We start from the raw sequence: 21657 nt of genomic DNA, 5'->3' as shown, positions 1-21657 counted from the left end.
CAAAGACTACCCAGAAAACATTTTAAAAGTGAGCAGAATAAACAAGATCAAGTTCACAAGGAATTCAATTTATTTTTGATTAATTAGAGCGATAAACTCAAAGTGGCAGAATGAAGTTTAACAGAAACAAATGCAAAGTTCTCCATCTAAAGAAAAGAATGTAAAAATACACTTATAAAATGTACAGTTCTACAACTATACACTTATAGATACATGGCTAGGCAATAATATGTATGAAAGAAATCTTGGAATTATATTTAATCACAAGTTGTGATGTGCTTGCCAAAAAGACAAACACAATTTCAGGCTACATCAGTAGAAGTATAATTTTCAAATCATGGAAAGTAATGTTTCCACCCTTCTGCACTGGTCACACCCCAGCTCAAGATACCACATGTTAAACTGGAGAACTCAGAACTGATATAAAGAAGAGTTACAAAGATGAAAGGGGATTGGAAATGTGTCTACAAGAAGAGCTTGTGTAAATAGCATATTTAGCCTTGAGATGAAAAAAGAATTGTCATGCAACAAGAATCTCTCCATATACCTGAAATAGAATGACCCTGAAGAAAAACATGACCTGTTGTATATTATCCCAGAATAAAGGCATGGAATAATGGTTTGTTTAAACTGTCATTCCTAACAAGTCATTTTGGAAGATAGTGAATTCTCCTATCCTGGACATATAAATAGAAGCTGATCTATTTTGGATCCTTTCATTTGGATTCCTGCATAGATCATAGGATTGACCTTGATGACTTAAATGTCATCTCCATCACTGTGATTCTATGATAAGCATCTATCATTGTAGGTTAGGATATTTGGAAAATCACAAGGAATTAGGAGAATACAGTTCACACAGGAAAAGCAGCAATTAGGTTTTCTGCTTTGTTTTTCCTTCCTTGTGATTCATTCTACATTTTGACAAATGATATATATTTATTTTCACAGAATGTATTTATTTCTTGGCATGGAAGAAGAAATACCAAAGATGCAAAGAGAAATGTCCTATGAGGAAAATGCTTGAGGAAAACAAGAATTTAATTTCAAAATACAAAATCAATTCCTGGGCAATTTGCTTTATCCATATTCTAATAAAGGCTAATAGCTATTATGACAAACCGTCCACTTTTTGTTTCACGTTTGGGAAGAATTTTTCCCCTCATACAGAGAAGCTAGACACTCCTACGGGCAACAGAAAGAGGCCCTATGCAAAAGTTTAATCTATCAATATTGTCCAGGTTCCATAGACCTATAATTTTCAAATAAGTTATTTCTCTTATTTGTTCAGTGGCTCTGTCAATAACTTCCTCTTCTGACACAAACCTTCTTTGTCATCTCACAGCCTGTTATGCTGTATTTTCTCTCAGTTCTGCCAGTGCCCAATAATTGTGGTCAAAATCCTTCAGCTTTGTGATAGTTCTACAATTCCCATCTTTACCAATGTTCTTGAATGTTCAATGTTATTTTATACACTGGTTTTTCTACATATGTACAATGATTCAGAAGCACTTGAATCGCCATTATTGAGTTCATACCATCTTCAAACATAGCAGAATACATCCAATGTACTCATTGTTTTTCTACATAAAGATCTTTGTTTAGAACTACATAAGCTGTCCTCTGCTGGATCAAACTCCTGGTCCATCTAATCCTGCAGTCTATTCTCACAGTAGCCAACAAGCTGCACAAGGAAACCTAACAGTTTCTCAGCAGATGGCCTTCAGAGGCAATCATACTGCCATCAAGGCTAATAGCCACTGATTCCCATGACTTCCATGAATTGGCCCAGCCCTTTTATTTGAAACCAGCCAAATTGATAGCCACATCACATAGTAGCAAATTGAAAAATCAGCCATCTCTTCCATACTTACTGAAATGCAAGACTAGAAGGTGCCACTTAGGCCACCATGCAATTCCCTTCTCAGTATAATAATTCATCTTAAAGCATCCCTGATAGAAGACTGTGTACCATCTGCTTAACACATCCAGTAGAGACAAATATATCATCATCCTATCTAACTGACTCCTTCATTAAAGTAGCCAAACTGGTAGACCTTTTCCCCCCCTAACATTTAGTTAGAAGTTGCCTTCCAGTAACTTAACTCCATTATTTACTTTTTTATTTTTATCCCCCCCTTTATTACTTATAAATATTCAAGGTATCAAACATATGTAATAATCCTTTCTCTTCCTATTTTTCCCACAACAACATTGTGAGATGGGTTAGGCTGAGAGGGAATGACTCACAGTCTCCTTAAGCACTATACTTTCCTTTCCTTACTCTGGAATGAGGGAGAATGGATCTTGACTACCTATGCTGAGGCAAGAACACCCCAGAGTCCAGTAGATTTGTCCTAATCTTAAGGGATTTGAAAGACTGGACTTTTTCCATGCAACATATGTGCTAGGCCACCAAATTAGGACTCTTTCTATGCTTACCTAATAACACTTCTTTTATTTCATATTTTATTACTCTGTTTTCAGAAACAGTCTCTGCCAAAATGCTAGTTTCCCAGACATATCCTTTTCACATTATAACATACCATAACATAAGAATCCTAAATCTGTGTTTTTCTGTTATTCCAGCAATAGACTTCTAAACTTTCATAGCTTGGTCCTAATTCCAGACTCCTTTCTCATATAGATATGTCTAGTTGGGCTACTGCAGTCTTTTTTCCTCCTACTTCTGGTCCTAGTCTGTTATCCAAAATTCTAATGCTATTGATACCACAAATCATGTTCTTTGAATAGTTCAAATAGTAGCAACAGTTGCTAGTCAACCCAAAGGGTGTGGTAGTTTTTTAAGATACAGACAGCACATGACCCAAGAGAATGCAGACAGATAATCCTAAATTTCTCACAGCAGGATTCCATACACTTATGGAAAACTAAGCCTTATCAAGTATGCAGGATTGCTGTTTAAGTGCACCAATCCTAGTATTTTAGACATCCTCCCAAATCTTCTGCCCCTAAATGTAGATGTCCCTGTTCGCATTCTCTCCCTTCTGCATACAGATCAGTTAGACAAAAGTATTTATGGGGTGGGGAGAAGAGAATTTTGTATTCCTTAGTGATGGATCATTATGAGCCAAGCCGTTGCATAGAAACCAAACTGTTGGTACTTAGGCAGTACTGCTATTTATTCTCTCTGTGCTAGGCGTACAGTCTTTGCAAAGCAGCCATTCCTGGGCGGATATCTCAGAGAAATTCCAGGTGCAGAAAGTAGCAATGGCAGCAGCACTGTTCCTTTGCAGATCACCTTAGTAACCAAACAAGAGTCCATTCTTCTCAGTCTGTTGAAGGATGCATCAGCCCATCCCTCCCTCCCTACAGCCATTTGCCCCCACTTCCAACTGCAGCTGATGTAGAGATGCTAGTGACCACTCCCCTCTGCCACCAGCCTCAATCAGAGAGCAGTAATGACTTACACAACGTCCAAGCACATCTGCTAAACCGTGGGGGCACATTTGTCTATAGGAAATTACAAAAAACAGACTGCTGCATCTCACAATTTGTGCTTTTCCAGCGTTGTGAATGGCTGCTCATATAGCAGTCACAGTAGCTGTGCCTCTCTCTCCCCTTCCCATAGAATGTACCCATAAACTGCCTGCAGAACGATTAGAAGACTACCATGACATAACTGCAAACACAGAGAAGGGCCCTTTCTGCTATCATTCCCCAGCTGAACAAATGGGGAGCCATCCATTTTAGCATGGGTTCTGGCATGCCCCTGCAGACTAATCCCTCTCTAGTCAAGTACACCCCATTCTGCTGAACTCTGGGTCTAGATTTGCCCCATTTTTACCATGTTTCTTTGCTTGTTCACCCTGCTCTGCTTAATTGCCTGAAATAGGAAACACAGTTTCTGTCCTTTATCCTTCCCTTGACTTGTCTGAACCATTGGGGGGGGTCAAAATAATCCCTATTCTTTATGTCCATTTCAGCCACCCATTTGACATTTTTGCCTGAAAACCAAAACAAAAAACAAAAAAACCCAAAAAACATTTTAGCCCAAAGATGTCAATGAGGTCAGGTTAGAAATGATTCCACTTCCCCTTGGAAAAGGGAGCAAGAAGCATCCACTCTCGAGGAACAAAACCAGAATGAATGCATAATGAAGATGGCAGGAAACCCGCCAAGAGTGCTGACAGCTGGAAAAGGACCAAACTGAAATGGCATACCCAGGATATCCCTTTCTTTGGAGTGTTACTTGCTCTTTCTAAGCCTCCAAGTCCCCTGCTCTCTGAAAGACTCAATGCCACCAGGCGCCAAACAGCTTCGGTTTGCACCGAGAGGACGAAATCAGCCCCGCAGAGGCTCCCCCATCCAGCCTGCTCTCCGAAGGAGCGATGACTCCCTTGCTCAAAAGCCCCAACAACCTTCACCAGCAAGAAGAGATCCCACGGGAAGGAAGGGGACGGGCTGACTCACCGAGCATCTGGCTGAAGAGCAGCTGCTCCAGGTCGCCCAGCACGGTGACTACCAGTTCGGGATCCACCTTCAGGAAAGCCTTCTCCTCCGGCGGCGCCCCCTTCCCGGCCGGCTGAGGGGCCGTTTGTGGCGGCTGCTGCGGCTGCTTCTGCTGCGCCGCCTTGCCCTTATTGGAGAGGATCTCGTCGTCCGACTTGGAGTCGTCGCCGCTGCCAGCCTCGGGGGCTTTGCTGAGCGGTTTGACTTCGGCGTAAGGCCCCCGCGGGATGCGGCTGGGCTTGCCCAGGTTGGAGGGCAGCGGCGCCAGCGGCGGTTTGTTGCTGGTGACCGGGGCCAACTTAGCCTGAAAGAGCGAGTGCTCGGACCGGGAGAGGTTCTTGGACATGAGCGAGGGCGCCTGCTTGCCGCCTTTGAGGCTGCGGCCCCCGAAGCCTTTGGCCGCCTTGGCCATGTCGTCGCTCCACTTGGGCTCGTAGAGCTGCATCTTCTTCTCGCTGTCGGTCAGGAAGGACAGGTTGGTGAGGGACTTCTGCTTGCGCAGGTTCGAGGCCACCGGCAGGCGAGCCTCCACGCTGTCCGACTTGAAGACCTTCAGCTCAGCCGTCTTGGGCGCCACCCCGGCAGGCCCTTTGGGGTTGGCGCGCTTCTGCATCATGGCCTTGCTCCCCTCGGACGCCGCCTTCTTGTAGCCCTTCAGCTCCTCTGCCCCTTCCTCGCCGTTCAGCTCCGCGTCCTGCTGCAGACTCCTGACGTGGTGGTTGCCTCCGCCGCCGCTGCTACCGAGCATCTTCTTCCCGCCCGCCGCGAGGAAACCATTTAAAAGCCCAGCTTCTGAAGCACGGAGGGAGAAGAAAGAATGAAAGAAGGGGAGGAACGGGAAGGAGGAAGAAAACGGGTGGGGAGGAAGGCGAAAGAAAGGAAAGAAGGGAGGAGGAGGAGGAGGAGGTAGTGGTAGGATAAAACAGAAAAAGAGACACGCTATCAAAGCAGCCGGTGGCACCTTCCCCGCCCCGGCGCGCTCACAGAGGCGCAAGAGCGCACGGCCCCTCCTTTTCTCCCTCTCTCTCTTCCAGCGCCGCCGAAGAGAAGGAAAGGGACTAAGGCACACGCACACGCGCGCGCACACATACACATACACACATACACACACAAAGGCCTTTCCTGCCCGCCCGCAAGATGCTCCCGGCTGGCTCGGGAGAGAAAGAGAATGGAGGGAAGGGGGCGCAATACGCGCGCGAGGCTATTTTGGTTCTGCGAAAAGGAGGCGTGGGTAATTGTGCGTGAGGGGGTGTGCGCGCGTGTGTCCACACAGGAATAAGTACGCGTGCGCGCGCCCTAACGAGAGCTAGCTGTCTGCGGTAGAAAAGACTCGCTGCAAGAGGAGGGGGCTCGGCGAATTTTCATCGGGAGTACGCGGTGAATGGGACGTCGCCGGAGAAGCAAGCCGGGCAAAATAAGCTCGTACCCTGAGGCCATTTAGGGCGTCCTCTGTCTTATCTTCCACCCCTCCTAGACAGAAAGGGAGATCAGTCGCAAATGGCCCTTTCCAAGAAAGAATCTTGGCACTTGGCTATATATAAAGAGAAAGCTCTGTTTAAGGTAACTTAGGCCACCTTCAAAATAGACATTTGCCTTACTGGAAACCAACGCCTTTCCATATATTTTAGGGTTCCTTCTTATATTTCTTAGATCAGATGGAGCCCAGCCTTCTTTCTAATACTGATACACTTATATGTACAAATTTGAATAATGTTTTACAAGCCTATGAATGCCTTACAAGTTATGTATGAAAGGCTCGATGATGGTTTAGTGGTTAAAGCACCAGGCTGGAAAGCAGGAAATGATGAATTCAAGTTCTGTCTTATAGCCACCAAAGCCAACTAAGTGACTTTGGGCCAGTCACTCTCTCACTCGCCCCAACCCACCTCACAGGGTTGTTGTTATGGGTAAAGTAGGAGCAGCAAGATGTGTTGATACACCTTGTAAAAAAGTAAGAGTGTATACAAATAAATAAAAGGATAACCAGAAAGATTCAGTGATAAGTTGAGAAAAAGAATGCACGAATGCAAACTCCTCAGTGCCTAAGTTGGAGAAAAACTGCCTTTCCCATGTAATTACATAATCTTTCTCTATATGGCTTCAGGCTGCTGTTCTATTAGTACAGTGATTCCAATTTAACTCATTTCTGAAAGGCCTGTGTAAAAGATTATAATTTTTGTTAATGAATATCTCTGGTACTAGATAGCAGTTTTCCATGTATGTTAGGTTTCATTTTCCAGTTGAACGTGAAGCATAAACTAGAACATGTGTAGAAAAATGGCTGTACACTGCAAACAATTTGGAATATAATTTACCCAAGGAAAACATACAGTCTGCACTAATCCAGTTTTCCCTTTTGTCAGCTAAATGGAAATTATCAGTAAAGCCTATGAAAGGTAGTTTGCAAGTATTGTGTGTGCTGAATCAGTTTGCTCAGTCATTCATTCAATAATTTATATTTTAAATGTCAATCAAATTTAAATGTCAATCAAAATGAAACCAATGATAGAAAATCAGTTAAATCGATTTAAGAAAGGGCCAGAAGGTTCTTCTCGTGGTCATAAAGTCCACATTCCACACAGACCAACAATATTCAGAAAAGACTGTCCTGTTGAGCTCAATGGTTGGCAGATTCCCGTAGGAGGAGGAGATCCATGAAACAACTTGGTTCCATACTGCTAGATGTTAGTTAACTAGTAATATGCAGACTTTCAATTGAAAATAGGCCATTCATTACTAATAATAAAAAGAGAAGTCACTAATTGTCCAGCAAATATTTTACATATAGTAAGAACTGCAGGTATCCTAGTAACAAAGAGACTGAAATATGAAGTCCGCAGTTCAAATTTTGCTTTGTCAGAGAACACAGAAACAGACACTTGGACTTGTGCAAAGAACCTTTTGCCCAATGATAGATAAAAATATTGGTCTCCCTCCTAGATTTCTTGTGAGATGATCTATGTGAAATATTTTGACTGCTCCAAAGACCTAAACAACTGCTAAGTATTATAAGTAGTTAATGTGAGATCACTTTAAAAGTGATGGTAGCAGTATTATTTAAACAATAAAAAATAATAAATATGTTAAAAGTTTGTCTTATCTCTTAGTGTTTATGGTAGAATACTGCTTTAAAAATATTTATTTGGTAAAGTGTCTAATTGATTTCAATGAAGCACCTTTGTAAATCAATATTTATAAGTTTGTAATTTTAGTACACACAACTCTTCTAGCAGTACTGACCTGAGGAAAGAACAATTGCAACAGCTGCAAAATTACAACAACATATAATTCTATTGGTTTTCAAGATAATTCCTGTATTTTCAACCATTAACTCTCTTGGATTGGCAGAAAAAGAAATACTCAAAGACAGCTATCCATTTTAAGAAAGGAATACCCTCAGGAATCCTGCTAATAAGTAAACAGCTCAATCTGATGACATAAACCCAGGCAAGACTCAACAGATCAACTTAGATATCTATCAAACAAAATACTAGGAAAGGAAGTGATCTCTCCGCTCTGAGTCACTGCTGCGTTATTGGTCAACCAAGGCCTGCCCTCAAATCCCAAAACAACTAACATAACATGAGGCAGGCTTCTTATCTCTGCATGGATAGACAGTGACTTAAGGCTTTTAATGTCTCATCCATTTACTCATAGGGTTTTTGGGTTTCATTTCTGTTCTCGCTGTTCATAATACTTCACATTTGGGGCATGCATTATCAGTCTGTGTAGGAACCCTGAACAGCCACTTTGTACAGTCTGTCTAACTGTTAGCTATAGAATGAAGCTAATTTTACAGATACACCTTATCTCCTAATATTCCTGTTTTCATTAATTTATCCCAACTCCCTAATGGGTGGTTTAACCAGTGTCTCCTTATTGGATGAAATTATATTGAAGACAAATCTGAAGTTGGTCTGTTGTACATTGGAAAAAGTGCAGAATCATTTCACATGGGCCTCTGAATATGGAGAGAGCTGATCTGAACTAACTTAAGAGATAAAAATTCACATTTCAAAGAGATGTGTCTAGAGAATAGAAGGAGGAGCAGATACAGCATATCAGAAACAATAACTACAGGAATAAAAACAAGATTTAGATTAGGCTAGATAACTTTATATTGTACATTTGGATATGTTGTATGTTAATAGTGTATGTGTTAACAGGCTAAAGCTTTCCTATGAGAGATTGGATAAAAATCTTGCCAAGTCCTCTACTGTAAACCCACTTCGTCCTATCCCAATCAATTGAATCATAGCACAGCTATTATTAAGGGTTGGAAAGAGTTCCAGCATTCAGGTTCTGCATAATATCCCTATCTTTTGGGGATACCAAGGATGTAGCTATAATACGAGGGCAATTGCTTGGTTTAAAGCTTTCCCCACTAAATGTTCTCTAGATACATTAGACTGCAATTCCTTTTTTTCCAAAGAGCCTATCCAATGACCACACAGAGAGAGGATAGAGACACCTGTCAGGGGAAGGCTGTTGCAGAGGTACTAGTTCTATAGAGAAAAAGATAATACTTTAAAGCTATTCTTATAGCTGCCATTGTTCAGGCGTTGTACAAGAACTTGATTACCTCAGTATTTAAGAAAATTCTAGTCTCACATTTCTCTCCAGGAGAAATGAAGATTTACTCACTGTAGCTTTGGAAATAGTACATTCCACAAGAAGCTAGAGTAAAAGAAAAGTTCTAAAATAGTAAGTGTTTGAAAGACCAATGAGTTATTAAAGCATCCTTGATAGACCACTTTAAATCTGTTTAGACTATCTGCTCCTGTATCATGATACAAATGTCTACTGTTTAGTCTATTAATTCAACTTATAAAAACATAGGTGCTCCATCCACACTCACAGTACAAGTTACAACAACCACACAGTCCAATTTTCTCCCTTGGATCTACAATGCTGTCCACATTTTGTGCCCATCCTATGAGTGAAACAGTATAACATCATCATAATGTAGTATAGCAAAGTTATTGGTCCTTTTAGATTGCAGTAACACTACCTCAGCAAATGTTTATTCATATATTTTCATTTCAGATATCTTAAGTGTCAATACGAGTAATCTTGAGTTCTCTTAGATTTTAAAAAGAATGTAAAATCTCTGGTTCTTGTTTCTCCTAATCTTGTAGATGAGGTCAGGTATTGTGGATGGAATCAGAGGTGTATTCTGGCAGTATTTAGAAGCATTTTCTATCGCCAGGATCACTAGCCCACTGAAATGTTTGGATGAGAAAAAGCAATGCTTCCTAAGAAACAATTAGACAAGACATGGAGGAGCCCCCCAAAATTTAATGGTCAGAGAAAGTTGATCAGATGATTAAAAGTGGCAGTGGGAAGCTTATACCTTCAGATTTGCAAGATCGATATCGACTCTCCTAAGTAAACCAGATAGGAAACATGATTAGAGGAATTAAATCTACTTTATTATGAGGCTGCATTAACAGAATCTTGCAAGTCTGAAGTAGGGAAGCATGGCAAGAGGAAATCTCTACTGTTTTATTTGGGATGAAGTTGTTGTTAGTTGCAAAGTCGTGTCCAACCCATCACAACCCCATGGACAATGTTCCTCCAGGCCTTCCTGTCCTCTACCATCTTCTGGAGTTCATTTAAGCTCACGCTTACTGCTTCAGTGACTCCATCAAGCCACCTCATACTCCATCCCAATGAGGTGGGATTGAGTAAGATGATGAATTGGCCAATTTTGCCTCAAAAAGTATTCTGAAATGATTAGAATGCCATCATTTTATTTAGGAAAACATATTTATTTTGAGCAAATGCTGAGAATAGTTGTGCGGCTGTATGCTATTAATAGCAAATTTAGGATGGTAAGAAGGTTTAGGGCTTTATAATTACAGAAGTTGCAGGATTTAATCTGAGGCAGTCACTAGGACCAGAGCTTTTGGACTTGTGCTGGATCCATTCTCAAGGTGATCTTGCACGAGTCTGAAAGCTTGGAAGAGTAAATCTCTAATCCTGGTAACTGACTCAGATTGGATCTTGCAACATTATCCAGGGACACATATATTCACAGTTATAGGAATCTTTATTACAAATGTAAATAAATCATATTGTTCAGTGATTTTTTTTTTTTTTGCTTTTGTTTAGTTTTCTATAATTTTTATTTGTTCTTATTATTTTTATTGTGGTTAGGCTGCACTCCAGAAGAGGGAACATTACAAATAAACATTTCATGTTTCAGTTTATGCCTTAAAAGTATTTTGAAATTATATCAGTCGATAAGATAACTTTGTTTTTAAATACAGCACCCCTTGTAAACTTGTGAGAGAAATGTTGAACTGACCTTCTGCTATGTATTTCCTACATTTTTCTGCATTTGTCCTTTTCAATCACTTCCTTTTCCCTTATAGTAAAAAAGTCTATGCATCAGCTAATCAGTTTCCGTTCTCTTTCTCTACAGGACCAAGCTAGCTGCACAATCAAGGCAGTGTCAGCTTCCCTGTTCTCTGAGGCATTTGTATCTGAGAGTATTCCCCTATCCCTCTTTATTTTTTTTATTATTTTACCTTGGAATGGAGTTGGAGGATTGGCCAAGAGAAGTAACTAGCTGAGAAATAGGACTCTCCTCATATTAGTTAGCTAGTGATTCAGGTTCTTTCTCCATTATGGAGTTTCACCACTATCTCTGAATCAGCAAAAAAAACAAAAAACAAAAACCCTACATAAGCATGAATTTTGTCATTCCTGCCTCTATTTCCGGTCACTGCCAGCTACCTGACTGGCCTGCAAGTTTTTTATACACCATGCTGGTTACCTTGGGTGATTCTGAAACAGAGGAAATAATACTTTAACACTAGTTACAACTTGTTAACTCCAACCAGTCTCACTCAAGGGCTGGAGACAAGATGGGCTGCAGAATATTATAGTACCATCACAGAAAAAAAAGTTATAGGGCATACTTGTGACACAATTAGTTGTGAGACTTTCAGAAGAGACATAAAGGATACAAAGTAAGACCTGCAACAAAAATAGCAATATTTTTGGCAACATTGTTTTGTGCCAAACGTAGGATATATAGGTAGCACTTAAATTCGACAAGGAAGAATTATCAACATTCCTGCCTACAGAAATTCTACAAATAATTTAGGAAGCCTGTAAAGGTGTCCTCATGTCTACTTCTTTTAACCCCCGACTCTACAAAAAGAATCTTTTATTGGAATGTTTTCATGCCTGAAACAATTTAATTTATTAAATTTATATGCTGCCTGACTCTCAGCAACTCTGAATGCAATGTCTAATCTTCATCTCAAATACTATCTCTAGGGTGGAGCGGGGCATAAAATGCCTCTTCTATATTAATACTTGTCTGTAAAAGTGTGTAAAAGTACTTGATGCCAGCTTTTTCTAAACTGTGAACTATAGTAACAAGATATGTGCAATTTGGCTTTTTTATTTAAGAGTCCTTCAGAAGCACTTAATGCAGAGCCTTTTCACTTTGCAAATTAGAACAAAATGCTCTGCCTGTCCTATAGATTAGAAGGTTTTCAGTTTCCTTTTTGACAGTGAACAATAAAGACCAGAGACAAATTTTTAAGTATTCAAAAGAAAAAGGAAAAAAGAATGCAGGCCAGGGGAAGAGAGAAGGGAGATCATTTTGCTTTAAATCCCCCCAAAATGTGTTTCACGTTCACACAGCACAGTGTGAGGCTTTGGCTCCATTAGCAATCAAATAAATACACAACCCAACAATGGAATTTAAGAAAATCCTTTATCCAGGAGTAAAAATAATTTTAGGCTAATAAATCCATAAAATCACTCTTACATACACAATGCAAAACAAAAATACTTCATAAATTTACATGAGCAATGAAGACTAAATTGTTAGACATTTTAGAATATTGGGAGCAACGTAATATAAAAGAAACTGCATTGATTTTCTTACAGACAAGGCCTCTAGCAACTTGAACTGGGCTTTCTTATTCAAGCTTTTGGTAAATGTGAACTTTGGAAATAAATTATACAATGGGTAAGATCAATTTACAGTTCACAGAAAGCACAAATAATTGTTAATAGAGACAATTGTTAATCATGAGATACAGAAGAAGAAGAAGAAGAAGAAGAAGAAGAAGAAGAAGAAGAAGAAGAAGAAGAAGAAGAAGAAGAAGAAGAAGAAGAAGAAGAAGAAGAAGAAGAAGAAGAAGAAGAAGAAGAAGAAGAGATGCCCACTCTCTCCTCTCTTGTTTATTTTAGCCTTTGAAATGGTGCAATGAGGTAAAAGACAAGATGAAAAAATTGAGGGAATAAAGAATAAAAAAATAACTGGTAGTCCTTGACTTATGACTATAATTGAGCCCACAGTTTCAATTGTAAGTTGTGACAGTTGTTAAACATTCAACTTTATAAACTTTTTTGCCCGTGTAGTTAAGCAAACATAGTGATCGTAAAGTGAACACTGAGGAAATGAAGTGAACAGTGAGATCATTAAGTGAACTTATTGTTTGCTATGGGGTGTTTTTTTTGCTGGAAACTGGTTTTTGGCAAAAATGTCCCAAAAGGTCTAAATTGTGATCTCATGACTGCAAGATATAGCAAATGTGCACAAATGCTGAGCACCCAAAATGCAGTCACATGACCATAGGTGGCGAGGAAATGGAGGCTGGAACTTCAAATCTGAGTGATAAATTCCTTTTTCAGGATCTTCTGTAACTCTGAATATACACTCAGTGACTTGTTGTAAGTGGAGGACAACTTGTTGTATAAGTTAGGGGCTCTTGAAATGATTTGGTGTGAATTTTGAAAGATCCTTTCAAGGGGATTGTAATATTAATGGACAACTGAAAGAATTTGGTGGCATTGGCAGCTTTCAAGATTAATAAACAGAAGGTGGAGATTTTAACACAAAGAAAAGAAGAAAATTTTATATCAAGTAGAGTTGATGAATAAAACAGATTTTAAGATAGAGAATATGGTATGATAATTATGAATTATATGTTTTTTCAAAATAAGTATGTTAAGATATGGAATGTGTTTTAAAAGACATGTTAAGATGAAGGAAATACAACTGCCATTGTCAAGGATAAGTCCTGTGATAAAAATGGATGTCTTTGCCTTGGAATTCTATTCTATTCTATTCCATTCCATTCTATTCTTATTTTATTTATTAAATTTTTATACCACCATATCCCAAGGTGACTAAAAGAGTGGTGTTTTTATTTCAGACAACACCCGTTTCGATAACTGATACACCATTTAAACAGTTGTAGAAGAATAGATATAAATTTGTGTGGCAGGGGATAAAACATGAATTAAATATAATGTGTTAGAAAATGCAAAGGAAAGAGGATAGTGGGTCTGTCTGATTTGAAATTGTTTTTTGAAGCATGTTATTTGGTTTGGATGTAGGAATGGGTGCTTCTAAGAAATAGAAAAACTCTCAGACTTAGAAAGATACAATGTGAGATTTGGGTGACATGGTTGTTTGTGCTAAAATGCTAAAATCTTTGGCTATAATATCCAGATCGAACAATGAAATAATCACTATTTGCAGATGCTGCAATTTTCTTGGCAAACACTGACAATTTTGAAGACAGAGTAAAGGACTATCATTCATTAGAGGCAGGGAATAGTATTTAGAACAGAGCTACATACTGTAAAAATAAATTTTTCTACACTTTATTTTCTTGTCCAATCAGTATGACACTGATCAGTATATTAAACACTTTCATACCTCTGCTATTAGCATCCAAAGTTGGAAACAGGGATACATGTAATATAATGTCATGGAAGGACAAACCATATGTAATACTTATAGATAAATGTGAAACAGGAAAGCTGCTTCTATGCTGTTTTGAAACAAGATTGACTTTGCAAGCAAGCAAAGAGGCAGGCAAGTAGGCAGGTAAGGACTAAAGGATAAAGCTGTTTATGTGTTAATTAGTATGGCACAATTCCATGCTATATTTTGTACAGAAATTCGTCTGCACAAAAAGTATCTTAATGATTGTCTATTTTTGTAACTTTTGCACTTAGGCTTCTTAAAACTTCACAAGTAATATCAGGTCTAATATTGATTAGTGACCTTGATCTAAATGCTAAGAAAATTGATTAAAATGACATGGTTGCAAAAAGTAAACCGATGCTGCTACTTTAGCTGATTTGGCTGTCACACCTGATCTAAGGTAATGGTTGGATGAGGCAGACACAGATTCAGTTTCAATGAGTCACAGAACAAAACTCAGGTAAATATGTTTTTCTCAAGCAGCCTCAAAATTCCTGCTCAACTTTTTGTCTAGGCACATGAGAGTGATGAATGCATTTATGAGTCACTAGGGTGACACTGAGGTCTAATGGTCAGTAACCTGCAGGAACCGAAAGTTCACTGTAGATCACCCTGCTGCCAGACATTCCATGACACTTTGTCACTGAGAACTTCCTACAATATAAGACGGTGCTTTTGGTTTTGTTTCTAATTGACCTGATAGTGTTGCCATCACCTTCTTCCAACCCTATACCCTCTAAAACTTTTGGAATATACATGCCATCATTCTCAGGCAGCAAAGTTTGTGTTAGTTGGAGGTGATCAATGCTTGGTTATCACTTGCTGGAGATAAAGGGATTGGTGGAGTCCTTGATGCTCTGCAAGGGAGCACTAAGGACTCCACAGTTCAACCCTAAGCTATTCTCTTCTATTGTTATAATGGGATCTGTAGATTAAGGAGCCTCGGTGGCGCAGTGATTAGAGTGCAGTACTGCAAGCTGCTCCTACTGCAATTTGGCAGATCAAACTTCACCAGGCTCAAGGTTGACTCAGCCTTCCATCCTTCCAAGGTGGGTAAAATGAGGACCCAGATTGTTGGGGGCAATATGCTGACTCTGTAATCCACTTTGAGAGGGCTATAAAGCACTATAAAGCGATATATAAATCTAAGTGCTATTGCTATTAATCCATGTGGAGAAACCAGGTAGTCAATGAAAGACCTAGGAAAGGGTGTCAAACTCAAGGCCTGCGGGGGCCAGCCTAGAAATATCTAAAGACCGGCCCACAGTGCTCCTGCTGGCCAAAATGTTTTTGGCTGGCAGAGTGCTGCAGCAGGGTGGGGAGGCCAAAAATGGGCCACTCAGGGCCTCTGGGTGGCCCATTTTCAGCCAGCAGAGTGCTGCAGGAGGAATGGATTAGACTGGATTACAATTATATGGCCTCAAGTAAGTGCCTGATCTGGATAGAAAAAAAGCCACATTCTATGTTAATACTACAGTTTAATGCCAAATTTTACATACTGTAGGTCCATTTAATCTACAATCAACAATCTATAGTTGACAGTCATTTCTCTTAACTATCCTGGAAATTTACCTCTGCTGTTAGATCTTGTATTATCATGTTATTTATGCTATTGTATTTTTATTATTAGTTGAATAATAAAAATACAATAGCGTAAACAGCTTTTCTGCCTGGAAAAGCAATTTACCATTAAACAATGGGGTATAAATTTAGAAATAAAAAGTTTACTGGAGTATGAAGAATTAGTAATAAATGTTTGCCAGTCTAGTACAAAAGATAGGAAAATGGTTATAGTAAAGAATTGTGGAAAGAAGAGAAGGGGAAAAATGCATCTTGATCCTGTGTCAAATGGCCACACACACCTGGCCCTCCAAGGTCAAACACAACCCTGATGCAGCCCTCACTGAAATCAAGTTTGACATCACTGATCTAGGAAGTCAGGGTCTTCTGCTGCCTTTGCTACTCTTAGGAGAGCTCATCTAATCCCTGGTATAGGGAAGTTAAGGGGTTCCCTAAAGGAAGGACTGCAGGAGAAAGGATGATCACAAAATGACACCACTAGATGGTGCACTGATAGAATGTTTAGGGCAGATACATTTTACTGATAGATAAATGTTGTTAATGTTTTTAAAACATTTGTATTTCTCAACTAAACATTGAGAGCAAATCATGTTGATGGATTTTCAGTGGTAAAGTACAGCCAACTGCTAGCATGCCCTTGGGAAGTTCTTGCAGCTGCCTAAAAAGCTGATGGGGCCTCTTGCTGTCCGGCTTCAAAACAACTACTTATATCTGTAGCCCATGGATAGTATGTGGGCCCATCTCCTTTTTAAGCAGCTGCAGGAGCTTCCCTGTCACCTTCCGCTTTTCCAAAAGCATTGTTCTTTACGTGCAGATTCTCAAAACATTTGAGAGTAATCAGGACTGAATTCAGTATACACACTGTTCGGTTACGAGATAATTTTAAGAAATCTGTCCATAGCTACCTCTGGATTGAAGCCAATAAGCAACAGATAAATGGCACAACACCCACCTGAGGCTAACTGCCTGAACCAGCCTTCCCTGCCCCTTTCCCAGTTAAAGGACAGGAACCTATCTGTATGCTTTTCCTTTATCTAAATCAAACTAAAGGAAGTGGGCTTTGATTATAGTCCCCCCCACTCTCTCTCTCTCTTCACTAATTATTCTTCCTGTGGGAGGGGGCAATTAGCTTTATCTGGTGACCTCACAAAGGATGCCATGGCAACAGACAGGATATATCACATTAGAGAGCATTACCATGTAGAATGGAGAAGAAAAAAGAGGGGTGATGGAAATGAAAAGGCAGAAAATTGCTTCAGGCAGAGAATTCAAGCATCAGCTTTTTCAAATCACAGCAGAGCCAACAGGAGACTATTCCATAACTAAATATACCCCAGATGTTTTAGACAACTATCATAATTCCCAGCTGGACACTCATTGTGGGTAACAAGAATCACAGTCCAATACATCTGGAGAATATGATAAGATTCTTATATAACACTATAAAGAATTTGGGAAAGAGTAAATAAATTGGCTGCCAATATTTTATAATGTATTACATATATCTTCCAAATATATTGTGAATTGTCCATGCAGCTTCAGACTATGAGAATTTCTACTTTAACCCACCTATACAGTATGTGGCTGACAAGGCTGGCTTAAACTCTGTTCTTAGTCAGACTAAAACACCAACCTACCAACCAGGGGTGAGAACAAAGACAATGAATTTAGATTAGGCATTTTAATGGTATATAATTTAAACACTGACATATATCTTAAGTTTTAATTGACTTAAATCTGCAAGTGGAAGTTCTTCATTAGGTGTTGACCCCATCAGAGACCTCAGGTTTTGCAAGGATATGTTATGCAATTAAATTGCCAAATTAAGCAACAAGCCATGAGAAACATTTCAGGATAAGTTAACTGGCATAACTATCTATGGCAAAGGCGAACAGCTTCAGGTTGAACAGTGGCATATTGTGGTGGGGGAATAGCTTCCTGGGAGGGCACTGATGAAACGTGCATTGCAATATTTATTGTGCAACTGTCCCTCCTTGCATATGTATGTGTGATATTGCAAAAGGTATGGAAGTAATTCACAAGAGGTGATCACATGACCCTGGGACACTGCAACTGTCATAAATACATGCCAGTTGCCAAGCATTCGAATTTTCTTCACATGAATGCTGCAACAATTGTAAGTGTGAAAATGGTCATGTCAGTTTTTCTCAGCACCATTCTAACTTTGGTCACTAAACAAATGGTTGTAAGTCAAGGACTACCTATATATCCTTAATTTTAGCAAAATAATGATTAGGATCATCTCAGCAAAGATTAGACATCTAGATCAGGGGTGTCCAACCTTGGCAACTTTAAGACTTGTGGACTTCAACTCCCAGAATTCCTCAGCCAGCAAAGCTGGCTGAGGAATTCTGGGAGTTGAAGTCCACAAGTCTTAAAGTTGCCAAGGTTGGACACCCCTGATCTAGATGGAAAGGTGGACACCAGACGGTTTTAGAAAAGGTCAAGGAACAAGAATCATTACTGCTATTATGGATAATTAAAAAAAACCAAAGAATGCTTTAAAAGTCAATATGCTTCATGCATTGTATAAAGAGCTTTGATTGTATCAACTGTGTCAAAGTGTGAATGTCCTTAGGAAAATGGGAATCTCAGAACATGTCATTGGACTCTGGGGAAATCCACACACACAGGCAAAACTCATTGTCTGGATGGAACATGGTGAAATAGGCTGGCTCCAGTTTAGCAAAGGAATGAAACAACACCAAGTGAATTTAACTTGTATGCTGAATATGAAATATATTGAGGGGAGTTGGATTGGAAGATGACAAGAGTAGTTTTAAATTGGAAGAAGAAACATCAATATTCTTTTTTATGTTAATGACCCTATTATAATAGCTGAAAATGGAAATGATCAGGAATAAATGATCTAGCCATGAAAATCAAAAACCACAGTGAAAAAACAACTTTAAATGCAGAGAAAACCAGAATAATGACAAGTTAAAGCAATTAACTTTAAAATTGACAAGGAATATATTGAAGTGGTGAATAGTTTTTGCCTTTTAGGATCAATCATCAGCACCCAAGAAATATAACCATGGATCAGCAGCAGCCAAGAAATATAACCATGGATTAATACTTTGTAAAACAGTAATGATGGTCATGGAAAAGATATTTGAATGCTAGTATTTGTCTATACTGCCAAAAAACACAGAAATGTGCAAATAGTGGTTTTTCTGTGACACTATAGGGAAGTGAAAATTAGAGTGAAAATGAAAAGAGTATTGATGGTTTTGAGCTTTGGGGTTGGATAAAACTCCTAACAATACTGAGTAGCCAAGAAAACAAACAAACAATTCATAAACAAATCAATCCAGAGTTTTCATTCAAGACCATGTTGAAATTACCACATTTTGCATACATTATGCAAAGATACAGCTCCCTTGAGAAATCTGTAATGCTGGGAAAGGTGGAATGAAAGAGAAAAGGATCAAAAGAACAGCACGATGGATGGACCTGATTACCATACCATTCTCCAATGGTACACCATTGGTATACCATTGGAGAATCTGAAGAGCTATGCTGCAGACAGATCATGCTGGTCTATTCCTGTGGCTGATAAAAGAAACATTGATTTGATAGTATACAATCATTCAGTTGTTTACCATGAAACATATAACATCTCTTTCTCCTTTCAAATTCCTGGAGGTTATGACCAGGACACAGACTTTATGCGGTTTTATATTGGGATAATTTATGATACCCTGGACAATTTTGAATGTTCAAAGCCTGGCCTTTGGATTTAAGTAATAAAGTAATTAAAAATTAAAAACTCTTATATATAAGAGTTTTACAGGCATCAATGGCCAATACAACCAAAAAGATCTAATTTACTTCAAACCCTGATTGAATGAAAATATATAGCTATAGCTTCACTGAACAACCTAAATCACATCCATTCTACATATCAATTACAGTATAAAGATGGAGGAAAGTAAAATTCTTAAAAGAAAATACAGAATAGTTACCATATTTTTTGTTCCTATAACTATAATAAAACAATTCTTGCAGGGCTTTTAAACCAGAGTGAAAATATTTCCCAACCTTGAAAATGGAATTAGTTTAGAACAGCAATCTTTCTCGCAGATTGTTGTGGGATTTGTCATTCATCTCTAACCTATGAGGGAGCACAACTAAAACCAGAACTCTCTCTGTCATATTTGTAATGTATATTCCCTTCCTCATATAACCATCACAAATGAAGAAACTTCTGTAAAAAGTTAATTGTGCACACACGAATTATGTAGGTATGTAAGTATTCCAGTTGCAAGCATGCATTTAAATAGCAAAAACAGCAATATACTTATCTTTTTATTTAGAAATTTCCTTTCTCATCATTGTATATGTACTATAGAATACATGACAATATATAATAGAATAAAATGCTCCCCCAAAAATAAAATGCTCCCCCAGCTGAAAGGAAGTTTAGCGCTTCCTATAAACAGTTGTATGTTTGTACATGCAAACCTAACAAAATTCAGTAAACACTGCATCTCAAATCATAAAATGAAGATAGCATTCAAAAACAGCTAATGGATGTTATAAAGTGAAAATTATCCATAATCATCTCTTTTTATTCTCTGTCATACATGCTCCTGATTTTATATTCTTGGCACACCCCTCTATCTTTTCTTCAGAGCCAGCTCCTTTGCTACCTTGGCAACAGCCATCCCAACAGCCAGCCATCAATTTGAAACAGAAAGAAAGAATAAGAAAAACAGAAGTTGGATGAATTTACAAAACAAGATTACACAAGAGAATTTCTTTCTGTTACTTAATTATTCTTATAAAGAATAAGGTAACTCAATTTTCTCCTTTCCTATTTTTGTCCCTTAACACTCATCCCTATATCAATGGTTGAGATAAGTGACATGTAGCCTACAAACACATCTGAGATGGATGAAATGCTTGTGAATTTCTTCTGTTTATTTAAAAAATGGCTTTAGAGTATAAATGTGGATTCAGCCATTAGCCTGGTGCGGGTAGAGTAAAATATCTGTGTAAATGGGAAACAACAGGCATCAGCTTCTGGGAAGAACAGGCTTTATTTCTCAATTATCTTTGTGTCATGGTGCATCTGCCACTGAGCTCAACTAATATGTTTCACTTTTGTTACAAATCCCAGGCTCATTCGCATTTTTAAAAAAAATTCCTTAAAATGAACTTCAAAGGGGTGGTGGCATAAGAAAGCAGAGTTGTGCAGTCTATGAGTAAAGATAATTGAAAGTTAAACAATTAGAGAACAAACCCACATTGCTAAATGCTTGCCATTTGGAGCTGGGGCTTACTTTCAGTCCCAATTTCTTGGTGAGACACAACTTGAGGAAAAGATCTGGCCTTCTCTCAAGAAATCAATGAAATCTGTTTCCCCTATTTCATTTGGGCAACATTTCATGGGAAATATTCCTACAAAATGAGCGTGCATGTTTCCAGAGGGAAAACAGTTATGGTGTAAGCATTAAAAAATCTCACTCTGAACTCCAGTCAAATAGTGTAGCAATGGGACTGGGTGAATGGCTTAAACGGGATTGCCTCAAGGCCCCTTTAAAACCAATGACTGTATTTATGCAATATGCTTAACTTGGTTACTGAGTAAACCCATTTGTACAAAGCACTGTAACATAAATTGCTCACTTGGACAAGTTCACACAAAAGAGTTTGCCATTAAAAACAATAACAACAGTCAGAACAACAGATTTGTTATTTGGGTATCTTCTAGTCCAACGCTCTACTCAAGCAGGAAAGCTTATACCATTTCTGACAAATGGTTGTCCAATCTCTTCTTAAAAACCTCCAGTGTTGAAGCACCCACAACTTCTAGAGGCAAGTCATTCCAC

The 21657-nt window shown here is 38.8% G+C and overlaps 1 protein-coding gene across 9 annotated transcripts in view; it reads right to left on the bottom strand.

The window, feature by feature from the left end:
- The window catches only part of NAV1 (neuron navigator 1), a 262874-nt gene that overhangs the window by 165267 nt on the left and 75950 nt on the right, over nt 1–21657 (bottom strand). For 2 of the 9 annotated variants that reach the window (XM_087962425.1, XM_087962427.1), the window contains exon 1: nt 4435–5343. The exons of 5 other annotated variants lie outside the window; for them this stretch is intronic. In XM_087962425.1, the coding sequence (XP_087818551.1) occupies nt 4435–5221 (787 nt within the window). In that variant the 5' untranslated portion in view covers nt 5222–5343. Of the gene's footprint in view, nt 1–4434; nt 5629–21657 lie in introns of those variants that run through there. 2 more of the 9 variants (XM_026680885.2, XM_087962426.1) reach the window with 2 other exon arrangements.

The sequence above is a fragment of the Notechis scutatus genome, chromosome 3 (assembly GCF_049901735.1).
Source record: "Notechis scutatus isolate UNSWTSFEM ecotype Mainland chromosome 3, rNotScu1.2, whole genome shotgun sequence".
NCBI lineage: Eukaryota > Metazoa > Chordata > Lepidosauria > Squamata > Elapidae > Notechis > Notechis scutatus.
The sequence above is the reverse complement of the archived record's forward strand: the minus strand, read 5'-3'. Positions and strand labels throughout refer to the sequence as shown.